Source organism: Haplochromis burtoni, unplaced genomic scaffold (assembly GCF_018398535.1).
Source record: "Haplochromis burtoni strain Fernald_Lab_line unplaced genomic scaffold, NCSU_Asbu1 Contig_29, whole genome shotgun sequence".
NCBI lineage: Eukaryota > Metazoa > Chordata > Actinopteri > Cichliformes > Cichlidae > Haplochromis > Haplochromis burtoni.
Window position 1 is genome coordinate 1,342,578 of NW_024582390.1, and position 13,180 is coordinate 1,355,757.

Sequence of the window (13,180 nt, forward strand, 5' to 3'; positions counted from 1 at the left end):
ATTATCAGCAAATGATAAGTCTTTTTTTTTTTTTTTTTTTTAACAATATAAGCCATAAACTAATACACAGTACAGACAATTCCAAATACAAAACACAACCAAAGTTTAACTTTGAAACTCAAAACTAAGATGGGCAAGAAGTCCAGTTCATTGACTCAGATTAGATTAGAGCAGCATCTATAAACTATTTAGAGCGAAGTAGGAGACTGATAAAATATTTGTTTCACTCACCAAAACTGAGCAAAACCTTTGTGGATCTTTTAATTTTACCACATAGTAAGCCGTCTTATGAGTCACATATTTCCACTAGAGACGCTCCATTAGGTACCTTCACTACAAACTGGAAGCAGCATATGTTGGCCTGTCTGTTAGTAAAAGTAGCCATGCCCCTAAATTTAAGCTTTAACAGTCCCCAAATGGGTGAGTTTAACCTTAGCTTCTCACTGCCCTTGTGCATTTACTATGAACAGGGACATTAGTTCCTTATTCATTTTCTTAACAGATCATCCCACTCAGGGTTGTGGGTGGGCTGAAGCCTATCCAGGTTGTCATATGGTGAGTGACACCAGACACCAATTTTTCATACCAGGCTGAAAACATGTTATTTAATTGGCTGAAATCAGCAATTTTAACATGAGGGGCTATGGGGATTGATTTACTTTTGGAGCCACCCTTAAGAGGGAGGACAAGTCTCGAGAGGAACTGCAGTTTTTTTTCCTTTTCCATGTTGCCTTCATTTTTCAGTCCTGGAGGTTGCAAGGTGGTTGAATTCTGAAATCCTTTTTCAAATGATCTGCAAGAAATACCTAATACTAACAATTATGTAGCTTTTTAGAGCTGTTAGATATTTTCTTTATTCATGCACCTCATTAAGGTAGCTTCAGTGTGTAATTTATGTCCCATTGTTAAAGCAATATCCCGCAATAATTACGGTAAAAGGAAAAAACTCGAGCCTAATTGCTCTGTTACGGTCCCCTCTACTCACCCCTTGAATAAACAGGAGTAACACTCTTTATACTACCTTCATATTGTTCATATTATCATAGCACTGTGGTAGTAAATTACAGGAGACAACCTAAGGTACTGATAGTGGCACAGTGTACTCACTAAAGGATTCTGTGAACACTGAAATTGTCAGTCGCTTTTTGGTGATTGTACTATCCTGGTTTTAGTCACGTAGCCCGCGGCTGCTGATGTGAGCTGAGAGAGCCATCAAACTGTCGACGGCGGTATTAAGCGAACACGTCTACAGTGTTTCTTGAATGTGCCGTCTTGATACGCCACCTACAAAAGGTGTAAAAAGTCTGATATATATTTGTCTTGTTTATTTCATGATTCATAGAATGGCAGGCGCTCTGTTGTTCCCACGATTTTACACATTAAGCTTATAATAGAAGAGAAAACACAAGGTGTGATGATTCAGTTTGAGTGCTCTGGATCGATGCTTCCTCCTGTTTGTGGGTCATCTGCAAAATAAAGAGGGATGCTGAAGATAACTCTTCTAAATATCACTGCTGATAAGTAATAACAGCTTTGCTGAACAACACTGTTGCAGTGTTCATAATTTATCAAACATGGGCTGCACACAGATTCAAGATTCTGTCCCCTGATCCTAATTATGCATTAAAAAAACATGGCAACAGAAAAAAGATACAGCACACTGGAGGTGCAATTTTCCTCCGCAGGTATGAGATGGTATGACTCAATCAAGATTTACTTCATTCCCTACACACGGAGAGGCTGTAGCGCCAGTTTGCATCGCAATTCCAGCAGCTGTTTGTGACATTATGGAGATGAGTGGCATTCGTTTTCTCTCAGTCAGGAGAGACGCCTCTTCTTGTGCAAGTAATCTTGATTGTCATTGTAAAGAGATGTATCTACACAGTGTTCACAGTAAACAGTAATTGTGGTGTCCCAATTTCAGTCTCTCTATAGCTACATTGTTGACTAACACACAGAAAAATGGCCATTAATAAAGTCAGTAGACATAAAGACACCAATACCTCATCCCTGTCTTTGTAAAGTGATGAAAATACTCTATGGCTTTCTCATCAATGCGAAAGCAACTTAAATTCTGCAAAAGTGCAGACTCTAAAGGGTCAAGTCCCTTCAGTTGAAGATTGTATAATTTCTGGTTTTCTCTGCAGCCTTTACTTCCTCTTTAGCCAAAGATGAACAAAAAAAAGATTTATTTCAGTATGATAAGAAAAATTTAGTTAACACCAAGAAAATCGATGTAAAAAATCAGCTGCAAATTGTTATTTAGAGGAAACCAGATGGTGTGACAGATGGTAAAGACTTTCACACTCATTATATGGTCACCTGAAATGGGATCGTCACTGGTGAGCTCCGCATCTGTGCTGATGTCACCGAAGATAAAACGGATCTTTTCCTCTGCGTGCTGCTCGTTGGAAGAACCATGAACTGAGTTATGGAGGATGTCTGCAGCAAAGCGAGCCCTCAGAGACTCCGGGGACGCTTCCTTTGCCTTGTTTGGGTCTGTGGGACCCATCATGGCCCTCCACTCCTCCACCGCATTTTCCTTAGTGAGGACAAGCATCATACAGGGTCCCCTGAAACAAACATTTGTGGGATGTTTACATGCTGTAATGAAAATGCCACAGTGAGTGAAAGGATTGTCTAACTGTAAAGCTATCTTGTTTGGCAATATGATTCCAAACATGCAAAGACAGAGGAATGCATCTGGTTGTTGGAAAGTTTGGATAACCAAATATAGGCAGCATACGAGGCCAGACTGAAAAGCTGGCCTCGTATGCTGCCTTTGATATAACCTTGAAATATAATAACCAACATGACAAAATACTATTTTAATACTGGAATAACACACAAAATAATGCAGTTAAATTGTCTAGGGCAACAATGGGAGACTTCCTATTGTTACAACAAGCACCATTTGACTGTAAGGATGAATATGGTGCACTGCAGGTAAAAAACGATGTGCAGGTGTTTCTGTTAAAACTGGGCCAGAACAGGTATCTAGGTTAAATGATGCTACTTCTTTAGGCTTTAAATAACTATATTTTAAATTGTAGCTAGAACTACTTTACACTGAAATGTGGCCGGCAAGATTATATCGTAAAAATGTGTATCAGTTAATAGCTGTTACTGACGCTCTGGAGCTCTATAAAAGCTATTCAAGGAGGAGCTCTAGATTCATGTGATAGCCATCCTTATTGCATATATTAATACTATTAATCCATAATTAAGGCTAAAATTGAGCTAATATTGAGGCACTGAAGACATTTTTTCAGGCTGCTGTGACCAGCTGCACTCAACTCTCTCATTTTGTCCAAAAAGTTGTGTAACAGCCAAGTGAAGGAGCTAATCGGAGCGGAAGATAGCTCTAAAATCTCGATGTGCGATGTGGGACAAAGAATGAAACTGAGATGCACTTCGCAGCCACTCGCCTGAGGCTGCCTTGATTCTTAGCTGCTAAGATTACTGTTAAAAGTGCCATTAGAAATTGGAGTGGCAGCAGGAATTAGGGCGGGTATGCTGTCACTTTGCACTGCTCTGGTGGCTGTATTCGAGAGCAGACTAACCGACACATGAACTCCACCAGCTGGTTAAAGAAAGGCTTCTCTCTGTGCTCTTTGTAAAACTCCTCAGCCATCTCCCTTGACAGCACGGTCTCCTTTAGCCTTGTTACAGAGAAACCTCGGCCACGAATCTCCTCCAAAATAGCCTCTGTCAGAATGAGGAGCAAAAATATATGAAAAATATGTCAAAACAAAAGTAATGTCAAGCATTTCTGTGTCGTTACAAATGAACATAAAAAGACCTCTGTGTTCCTCCATTGCATCTGGCTTGATCACTGCCACAGTCTGTTGTTTAGGGAAGAAGAAGCTGATCTCTCGCTCTGCCTCTTCGCGGCTTCCACTGCCGTGGAGCTGGTTGATAGGCTTATTTTCCACTGCAAACTGGGCCCTTAGACTGAGTACGAGGGAAACAAAGAAGAAAATTACAAGTGTGATTGTACTGTCTGGCACTATCCACGTCGAAAAGAAAGTATTGATGGTTTCCAGAAATTATTTTCAAAGGAAAGGATGTAATTTAATGAGTAATTTTTGTGTAATTTAACTGTCATTTCCTTCACTTCTGTTCAGACTGCCTTGTTTGATTCCACTCCAGTTAGAAAGCACAGAAACATATGGTGCATTGCAGACAGAGAAAGACAACAGACAATATTTAATTGTGTCAAAGCACTGCTGTTTGAAAATAAATACAGATAGTTCATGCGTCTGCAAAAGAAAATGTTCATCCTTTAACAATGTCTTGGAGCAGATATATATGGGTCAGGGAATGGACAATTTATCTAAGCTTATATAAAACAAAGATCTTTGTCACTGAGGCTACCACAATCCCAAAACAGATTTAGCTTTGCTAAAGTAGCATAAAGACACTGTAATGTCTGTATGGAGCCAAAGAGAGAAGCTCATAAGCCACAGGTCTTCACAGACTGGACGGGTTCACCGTACCAAACATGCAGTTGAAATGTCGGTAGTGCATCCATCAAAGTACAGATGTATATGAATGTTAGATAGGAAGCACTTAGGCATAAAAAAGTGTTTGTATGGATGCTTGAATGAGGCATGTTGTATAAAGCGCTTTGAGTGCTCCAGTAGAGTAGAAAAGCACTGTGTAAGAACCAGTCAATTTACTCATTTATATAATTCCTCATTCAAACACAAACTACTCAGAACTAAACAGAAAACACTACTCAGATCCAAAGTATACTCATCCTGCTCTCTTCCCTCTTTAGAGTCATTTCTTTTCTTTGACTTTTAAAACATAATTTAAAATGTTGCTTTTCCAAGGATCTACTCTATAAAAATATAAAGAAAAAAAGTTGTTTTTAGTTAGTCATAGTGGATGTCAACAAGTCGTATACACATTTTGCACAAATTAAAGCAAAGTCAGAAAGTACGAGTGATATATTTCCCAGTATGCCCCTCTACCATCAACTTTTTCAGAAAAATTGTTTATTTATAATCAGTGGAGTGTAAAATGACTGACTACATATTTGCAGAGCTAAAATTCAATTCCATCCATCTATCTGTTTTCTTCTGCTTATCCAGGGCCAAGTCACAGGAGCAGCAGCCTAGGCAGAGAAGACCAAAACACCAAGGCTTTCCCAGGCCAGCCGAGAGATATAATCTCTTCAGTGTGTCCTGGGTCTGCCTCGGGGCCTGCACCCGGTGGGACATGCCTGAAATACCTCACCCAAGAGTGTGAGTGTGATCAGGGTCCAAAAACATACTTACATTTAATAAGTGATTCTAAACTGGTCATGGTTGTGAGGTGGATGAAAGTGTATGAGAGAAAATGTGTTTAAATCTCTGTAAATGTGTGGTTAGATTTGGCTTGCAGTCTGGAGCGCTTTAAGTGGACAGCAGGACTAGAAAGTGCTTTATAAATGCCCGTCCCTTTCCATTTTCAATGACTGCAATGGAATCAGACAGAATCAGACTCAAAGACACCCAGGGAGTCCCTGCACCCAACTTTAAGAACCACTTATCTAGCTGATTTTGTGTTGTTTGGCTCTTTTTGTAATTTTTCTTGACAAGGATAAAAAGAGAGGTGAAAAGAGTGCCGAGTTCTCTCTAACAAGCTGTTAGAATCTGTGACAGACAGTAGATTAGCTTTTTAAACTTCACTGCTTTTCTACTGGTAGTTTTCCTCACTGTGGTGCACATTACTCACCAGTCTGGACTCTCCTCTTTGGCTTTATTGATGTCAGAAGGACCGAGGATGGTTTTCCAATGACTTACAGCCCCTTTTCTGGCAAGAGCCAAAGCCAGCACCGGCCCACTGTAAAAATACACTTGTTGTATAATCATCTGGAGTATAAAAACAAAACAAGAAAATCTCTGGATTAATTATACAGTTTGTTGATAGTTACCTGGTCATGGTTTGGAGCAGTGCAGGGAAGTAGTCCTCCTCAACATGTTGACAGTAAAACTGTCTGACCTGCTCCTCTGACAGCATCACCTCTTTTTGAAGCGCTATTATAAAGCCAGACTTGTGGATGTGATCTAAGATCTCTTCTGCAAAATCAGGGATATGAAATAAAAAAGAAAACATAGCAGTCTACCTAAAATAAGCATGTGCATTTTCACTGCATTGTACAGTGTCATTCAACATCTTTGGTGAAGGAGTCAAGGAGCAGTCTCGCTGTTAATATGAGCTGTTATTGAAGGTGTATCTGTGCTTGCCCACGTGTGTACTTGTGCATTTGGCATGAGCCCCACCTCTGTTCTCCCTGGCAACGTCGGGGCGGATGAGAGCCAGTGTCCTCTCCACATGCTCTTCCTCCCCATCCTGCTCCATTACCGAGGCCGTCCGAAAGTTGGGGAAGAAGAAGGCGAGTTCCCTGCTGGCCTGGTCGCTGTCCTCACTACCGTGCACTGCGTTGAACAGTGTCTCTGTGCCGTATTGTGCCCGCAAGCTGCAGGAAGCCAGGGGGGAGAAAGGAGAGGAGACCAGATGGTTGCTCAGCTGGTGCTCAACCAGAGAGAAGCATAATGTTTGGGTGTGTCTGATGGAGCAGGCGACAATGTGCTTTTTGTTCCTTTTTCCAGACTCCAGATTGTTTCACAATGTTGCAATCAGCAGTGCAGAGATAAATGTCGATGCTGCAAACAAATGTTGTACTTCCCAGAAATTATAATTTACTTAATGACACTGGATCATATGCATAATTTCCAGTAACTAACCTTTCTGGATTTTCTCTCTTGGCTTCTTCTATGTCTGCTGGGCCAATAAATTCACGCCATGCCGGTACAACGGCTGCAGATCCCTCTACCTGAGAGAGTACTAGAATATGGAAGGGACCACTGGACATAAACTGCACCAAATCCTCAAAGCACGCCTACAAACCACCAACACATACAAAGAGCAGGCGAGACACAGACACATATGTTAATGCACTGAATACAAAACCTGCAAAAACAAATACATATACAACTCATGCCCATTTATTATTTTCTCAGCAGTAGTATTTCCCAGGCTTTTCTCACATATTTAAAATTTCTGTATCTATAACAATTTGGTCTCGTCAAAAACAGCACCATAAGCAAAATAGAAAAAAAAGCTGCTTACACAGCAACTCTATTTTGAGCCCCGTGCTAAAATGCAGATGGATGTGTCATGTGTAGCAAAGTAACTGAATGATTTTTGCACTGGTCGTGACTGCTCTGCTACCGGTATGTTGACTCAGAATATTAATGGCCCTGGCTAACATCACAAACATTCACTGCATCATCATCAGTTTTCCTCACTTTGACTTGAATGTCAATCTATGCAATAAGCCTCTGTCTGTGAGAAGAATTGTCTTTTTGTTATTCTATACCATTCCCCTCTATTTCGCTATACCGCACCTCTGCTGCTTTGTGTTGGTAAAAATCTCGAGCTTCAGCCTCCGTTAGCGTGCGTTCCTCATGCGCCAGGATCTCAAAGCCAGCATCCTGAATCTATCCAGGAGAATATCAGCATCAACATAATGAATTAATATCAGCAGGAAAGCTTGAGACAATCTTTTCTTCTCCCAATGTGAGCAGTGATCTTCTTTATGTACCTTCATAATAATCTCATTTGCCTTGCCGTGAGCAACGGCGTCTGGTTTAATGATGGCAACTGTGTAGGATTTACTGGCAGGGACTGCAAGAGAAGAGAGGAGCTTGAGTGATGATCTGTAATTCTGACAGAATTCAAAATATTCCACAGAATCAACAGGAAACACCAATGATAAGTAACATCAGCACTGAAAATACTGGCAATTGTATTTTTCCACAGTACCAATTACACTTTCTTCATTTTCTAAATGTTGTGGCAACTCCTCCTCTTCTTTGTTCTCCTCATCTGTCAGACCATTATCTTTCACCTAACAAAGACACAACAAAGGAAATAAAAATAATGAATCCCTAAACATGACTGTCTTTACATATGTGTGTATAAACTACAGCTATGGCTAATGGTGGCTTTAGTATTATTTAACGTGGCTTTATAACTTTTATTTTCCACCCAAGAGTCACATAAGATATAGAAAAAAACCCAGTAAAGCATTAGGTTCTAACCGGGAAATGTTTGTTACTTTTGCTCCAAATGTCATTAAAACTAAATCTTTACTTAGCTGGATACAATTTAATATATATTCAACTTCATTACACGTCTGTTTTCAGGAAAACCAACTGCTCTCTGCAGTCCAGAAAGCAAACAGACTGCAAATTATTAGTAAATGCCAATTTCTCCCAGGGCCCTGTACAGGTTATTTTAACTCGCCAAGCGACTAATAAATTCTAATAAAAATAACCTACAAACAAATAAATGTAATACATTCAATTGGTAGCCTTTTAAACCATACTTATTGGAAATGACAGTGCAAAGAGTGCAGGCTGTCTGTTTTGCCCTGAGATGCAGCAAGAGACTAATTCATACACAACTATCAGTGTCAGACTGACAGGATTTTGACATGAACTTGGTGGTTATTAGGCTTTATTTTTACTCTAAATGTCGAAAAATAAATAAGAAACACCTAAAAAAAAAGCTGCTGATATATTTTCTGCTGCTTGACTTAAGTGGCTAAAAGCCATCATCCACAGAAGCAATTCTGAAATACTACTGTAGGAAAACGAAACGGGTAAATAATAAAATAAACACAGACTGATTTGATTTTAGTCACATTGCTTTCAGCACTGGTAACATACACGCTGGCTTACTGTCACGTTGTTATGGACTACTTTACTTAGAACAGAAAAATTAATTAATATTAATGCTTTAACAAGCCGTGACAAGGCAGCATGTCTGCAGAGAAACACTCTATTGTTCTGGCAGAAATATGTGTGAATTCATGTGTATAATGAGCTCCTCACCACTTTGCGTTCACCACCTTGCTCCAGGACCAGCTTCTCTTTGGCTAGCTCCTCCACAATCATCCTCTGAAGCATGGGAGCGTTTGCCCCACGCAGTACAGCCACCAGCTCCCCACCCTGTTCATTCAACACAAGCCTAGTAATAAGTTAACATTTTTTTTTTTTACATTTAATTTAGCATTTATAAAATGGTGAGATACAAAAAGGCTTTAGAGGCCTATGTAAGCGATCCACAAAAATATTTAAAAATTTAAAAAGAGCAACAAGCTTAGAGACAAGTGTAATTTCGATCAGACAAATAAATATTTCAACAGAATATATTTAATTTACAGAATATTTTTTCACCGCAAGGGGGGCATGGCTCTAAAGCCATTTTCACACACAAACTACAGGCCTGAAATTTTAGCTGCATCTGAGATATTCAACTTTAACCAGCCAGATTGCAAGTACAAAATCTATATGCTGGTCCCATGTGAGAACAGTCTAGGTACATTAATTATTCACTTAATATACATCAAGTGAGTGGTGTCATGTTTCCTGGCTGCGCTGACCAGGCACCACCCTCAATTAAACCAAGCACATTGCCAGTAGTGAGAATGTACCTGAAGATGGTTATGTGATGCAAACGATCACCTAAAACAAGACTGAATGCTGGCAAGGGAATGCCTGCATATGCTCCTAATATGGAAAGGCCTCCATGGCTCTGGCAGTGTGGGTTTGGGCATTTTCCTGCTGAAAGAGATGCTGCTGGTGTACTGCTGCAAGAATGGGACAAGTAAAGACTGGAGCGCCTCATCTCGATACTGCCATCTAGTCAGATTTCCACCAAGAACACTCGATCAGACATGGTGCTCTCATGAACAAGACTGCAGCAACACATGCCAGCATCCAGCATGCGAATAGCCTGGCCTTGGTCAGTCAGTCAGTTGCAGCATGGTGGGACACATGACAATATTGTACATACAAAGGGTTTTTTGCATTCTGTGATCACTTGGCTTGAGACTGCACTAAATTGAGCCAATTCATAGGAGTTCAAATGACTTATTTGTGTTCGATAAACAAATCACCAATCTCGTTTGAACTGAGAATATGTTTGGGCTTTCTAAGACATGCTGAGAAAGGGGATTTAAAGCAAATATTGAGTCAATATTTTACAGCACAAAACATTTCTTTCTTTGACTAGCATAATTGCTTATACTTAAATGTAGGTACAGAATAATGCAACAAATTTAATTTAATAATTGTAATAACCATTACAGGCTACAGGTATCATAAACTGAAATAGACTGAAATAACTAGAGACAGAAGTTGTGTATAAAAAAAACAGCAAAACACAAAAACCTGTCTAGCACAGTATAATAGTATGCTAACACTCTGTGTTTACTAAGCCATTTTAAAATCCTATATTCAGCCACTGTGATGACATCTGGTATTTGATTTGTATACTTTTAATAAGGCATTTTTATTTGTTTGATATTGTTTATGTTGAAACTGAAACTGAGACACACACATATATCACTTTGTTAATCAGCTTTTATTTAATTAAATAATTCATATAATTATTAACAATCATTTAATATTTAATTTATAGGTTTACTTCTCTTTGTTTTATTGCATTTTTTATTTTTATTTTAAAGTTAGTTTTCATCTTTATTGAAAGGTGTTTTGTCATATTATATTGGATACTATTTAACTATATACAATTCTACATATTTAAGATAATACATTTGAGATTATGCTTAATTTAATAAAGAAATTTCGCAACCTTTGGGATAAGAAAAGTATACTGAATCTTATCTTAGTAATAAAGCACTGAACACACATTTTGTCGTTGAACTATACAGTCAACTATATAGCATATAGCCAATTAGCCACATTATTAGTACTGGGTTTGAGCCCTTTTTGCCTTAAGATCTGCCTTTATTCTTCATGGCATACATTCAGTAACTTGCTGGAAACATTCCTTAGAGTTTTTTGGCCATATTTACATGATAGCATCACACAGTTGCTGCAGATTTCGAGTTGACTGCACTGCAAATCATTCATTCCACCACATTCCAAAGGTGCTCTATTGGATTCAGATCTGGTGACTGGAGGCCATTTGAGTACAGAGAACTCATTGTCACATTCAGGAAACCAATTTGAGATGACTGAGCTTTGCAACATGATATGTTATCCTTCTGGAAGCAACCACCAGAAGATGGATACACTGTGGTCATAAAAGGATTGACACGGTCAGCAACAATACTCTAGTAGGCTGTGGCATTTAAACAGTTAGTAGTTGGTGCAAAGTGTGCCAAATAAATATCTCCCACACCATTATACCACCAGCAGAATGAACAGTTGGTACAAAGGATGAATGGATGCATGTTTTCATGTTGTTTATGCCAAATTCTGACCCTACCCTCACATCACCAGCTAACATTTTTCCAGTTTTCCATCGTGAGCCATGCCACATTCAAAGTCACTTAAATTACATTTTCCCCCCATTTTGAAGCTCTGTTTGAACTTCAGCATGTCATTCTGACCACGTCTACTTGCCTAACAGCACTAAGTTGCTCCTGTGTTGAGCACATTGGGTTGGCTGGTTACATAGTTGTGTTACTGAGCAGTTGAATAAGTATACCTAATAGAGTGGCCAGCGACACACACAGACACACACTCACCCCATAGAAGAGGAAGGTGGGTTCACATTTCCCTCGATACCTCTCCAAAACATCAATGCTGTCTGCTTCAGCCTGCATCAAAACACACACACACACACACACACACACACACACACACACACACACACACACACACACACACAATTTCAAAGGTCCTTCTCTGAAAATTTTAAATTCTTCATATTTTTTATTGACCCTTCTTACTGTGGCAAAATGAAGCAAGTCATCACCCAGTTCATTCTTTATTTTTCGCAGGAGACTAACCACAGCACGACAGGGACCACACCATTGCTGATACACATCTACGACTGCAATGAGAGAGTCAGCAACTGATTGTGTGCGTGTGTGTGTGTGTACAAGACAGGAGGACAGAAAGGAGGTGTGGTAGGCTGGTACCATTATCACACTGAGCACAGGGGGGCAGCAGAACACAGCAAATAAGTAATGACGATGCCAGGAGTCCTTCACATCACGCTGTAACATCTTTACAACAGTTCTCGTGGAGCGTTCATTTTTATTAGGACAACAGCTCTTTTACTGATGAAAATCTTACCTGTTAAACCCTTGGTTGCAAGAATCTCTTCCCATTGCTCTTGGTTTGTGACGGAAGCCTGGATATGAAAAGACAAACTGTTATCCCCAGAGATGATAAAAGTAGCTTTAAAAAAAAAACACAAAATCACAAAAACACAACCTGCAGCGTTGCCTCCTTTTTCTTGCCTGCCATTTGTTGGGCACTCGTAGGTAAACTTAAACAATATATTTAAACTAAAAATATAAAACTACTGAGCGCAGAGTAATATGCTAAAAAGAAAAGGATAAAGTTTAATTAGCTAAAATGCTAACACGCCGAAATGGTGCTCGCGCTTGTTTGGCCCCTTGGTTGCTAAGCAACGCTGCCTTCCGCTTCCCGGAGTCATCCCAGGCTCCGACTGTTGCTTGTGCTATCTTCAATAATTAATGCTAAGGCAGGCCACATTTTCCTCCTGCCAGGTTAATGTATTACGGCAGTAAAAAGAAGGCATCTCTGATCGGAGGCACACAAACCTGTTTAACTTTTGGATCCAGTTTTTACATGGAGAACTGCAGAAAAACCTCTCTATCAGCGGACCCTGCGGGCTCATTAGGAAAAAAACAAAAGCACAGGAGCTTAGCTACCGCTGTGTTACACGTAAGCACATAGCTTTTATTTATTCATGTGTATTATATTCTATATCAATAATTAATAATCTGTTTTCTTGTTGATTTGTTTACAAAGGTTCATACAAGATATAAAACGTCTTCTAAGGGGAATTCAGGGGTTCAATGTTATTACACTTATAAAAATAGCAGAAAAGCTAAATCAAAGTGAAAAACACTGTGAGCTTACCACTGTCTAAATCAATGACTGTATATAAAATATATTTTATACAGTCTTCAGTTCTTTGTGCCGTTTTTTGTTTTGTTTTTTTAATTTGTCAAGCCACTTAACACTGACCTATGAATCATTCAAGCTTAAAAAGGAAACCTAGCTCAGGGGATAAACCAGTCTTGTGTCTACACATAACAGAGAACTAAGAACCAATTTTAAATTATATCTTTAGGCATTTCTTTTACCGACATCTTGTTGTTAAAAAAACACAT

At 39.3% G+C, this 13,180-nt stretch overlaps 1 protein-coding gene across 3 annotated transcripts; it reads right to left on the reverse strand.

Moving 5' to 3' along the window:
* Positions 1 to 27: 27 nt before the first annotated feature.
* Positions 28 to 12,453, reverse strand: nme9 (NME/NM23 family member 9). 3 transcript variants are annotated; one of them, XM_005918283.3, is made up of 16 exons: positions 12,252 to 12,453; positions 12,111 to 12,168; positions 11,762 to 11,865; positions 11,558 to 11,629; positions 8,892 to 9,008; positions 7,819 to 7,903; positions 7,598 to 7,680; positions 7,401 to 7,493; positions 6,738 to 6,892; positions 6,273 to 6,469; positions 5,924 to 6,068; positions 5,725 to 5,832; positions 3,803 to 3,954; positions 3,564 to 3,708; positions 2,323 to 2,573; positions 28 to 1,466 (listed from the first exon to the last, which is right to left on the reverse strand). In XM_005918283.3, exons 1-16 carry the CDS (start codon positions 12,282 to 12,284, stop codon positions 1,420 to 1,422), a joined length of 1,845 nt encoding a protein of 614 aa, XP_005918345.1. In that variant the 5' UTR covers positions 12,285 to 12,453; the 3' UTR covers positions 28 to 1,419. The 3 variants fall into 3 exon arrangements, with proteins under 3 accessions (XP_005918345.1, XP_042075114.1, XP_042075113.1); XM_042219180.1 differs by lacking the exon at positions 11,762 to 11,865 and having other exon boundaries at positions 12,252 to 12,291; XM_042219179.1 differs by lacking the exons at positions 12,111 to 12,168; positions 12,252 to 12,453 and having other exon boundaries at positions 11,762 to 12,075.
* Positions 12,454 to 13,180: the final 727 nt, after the last annotated feature.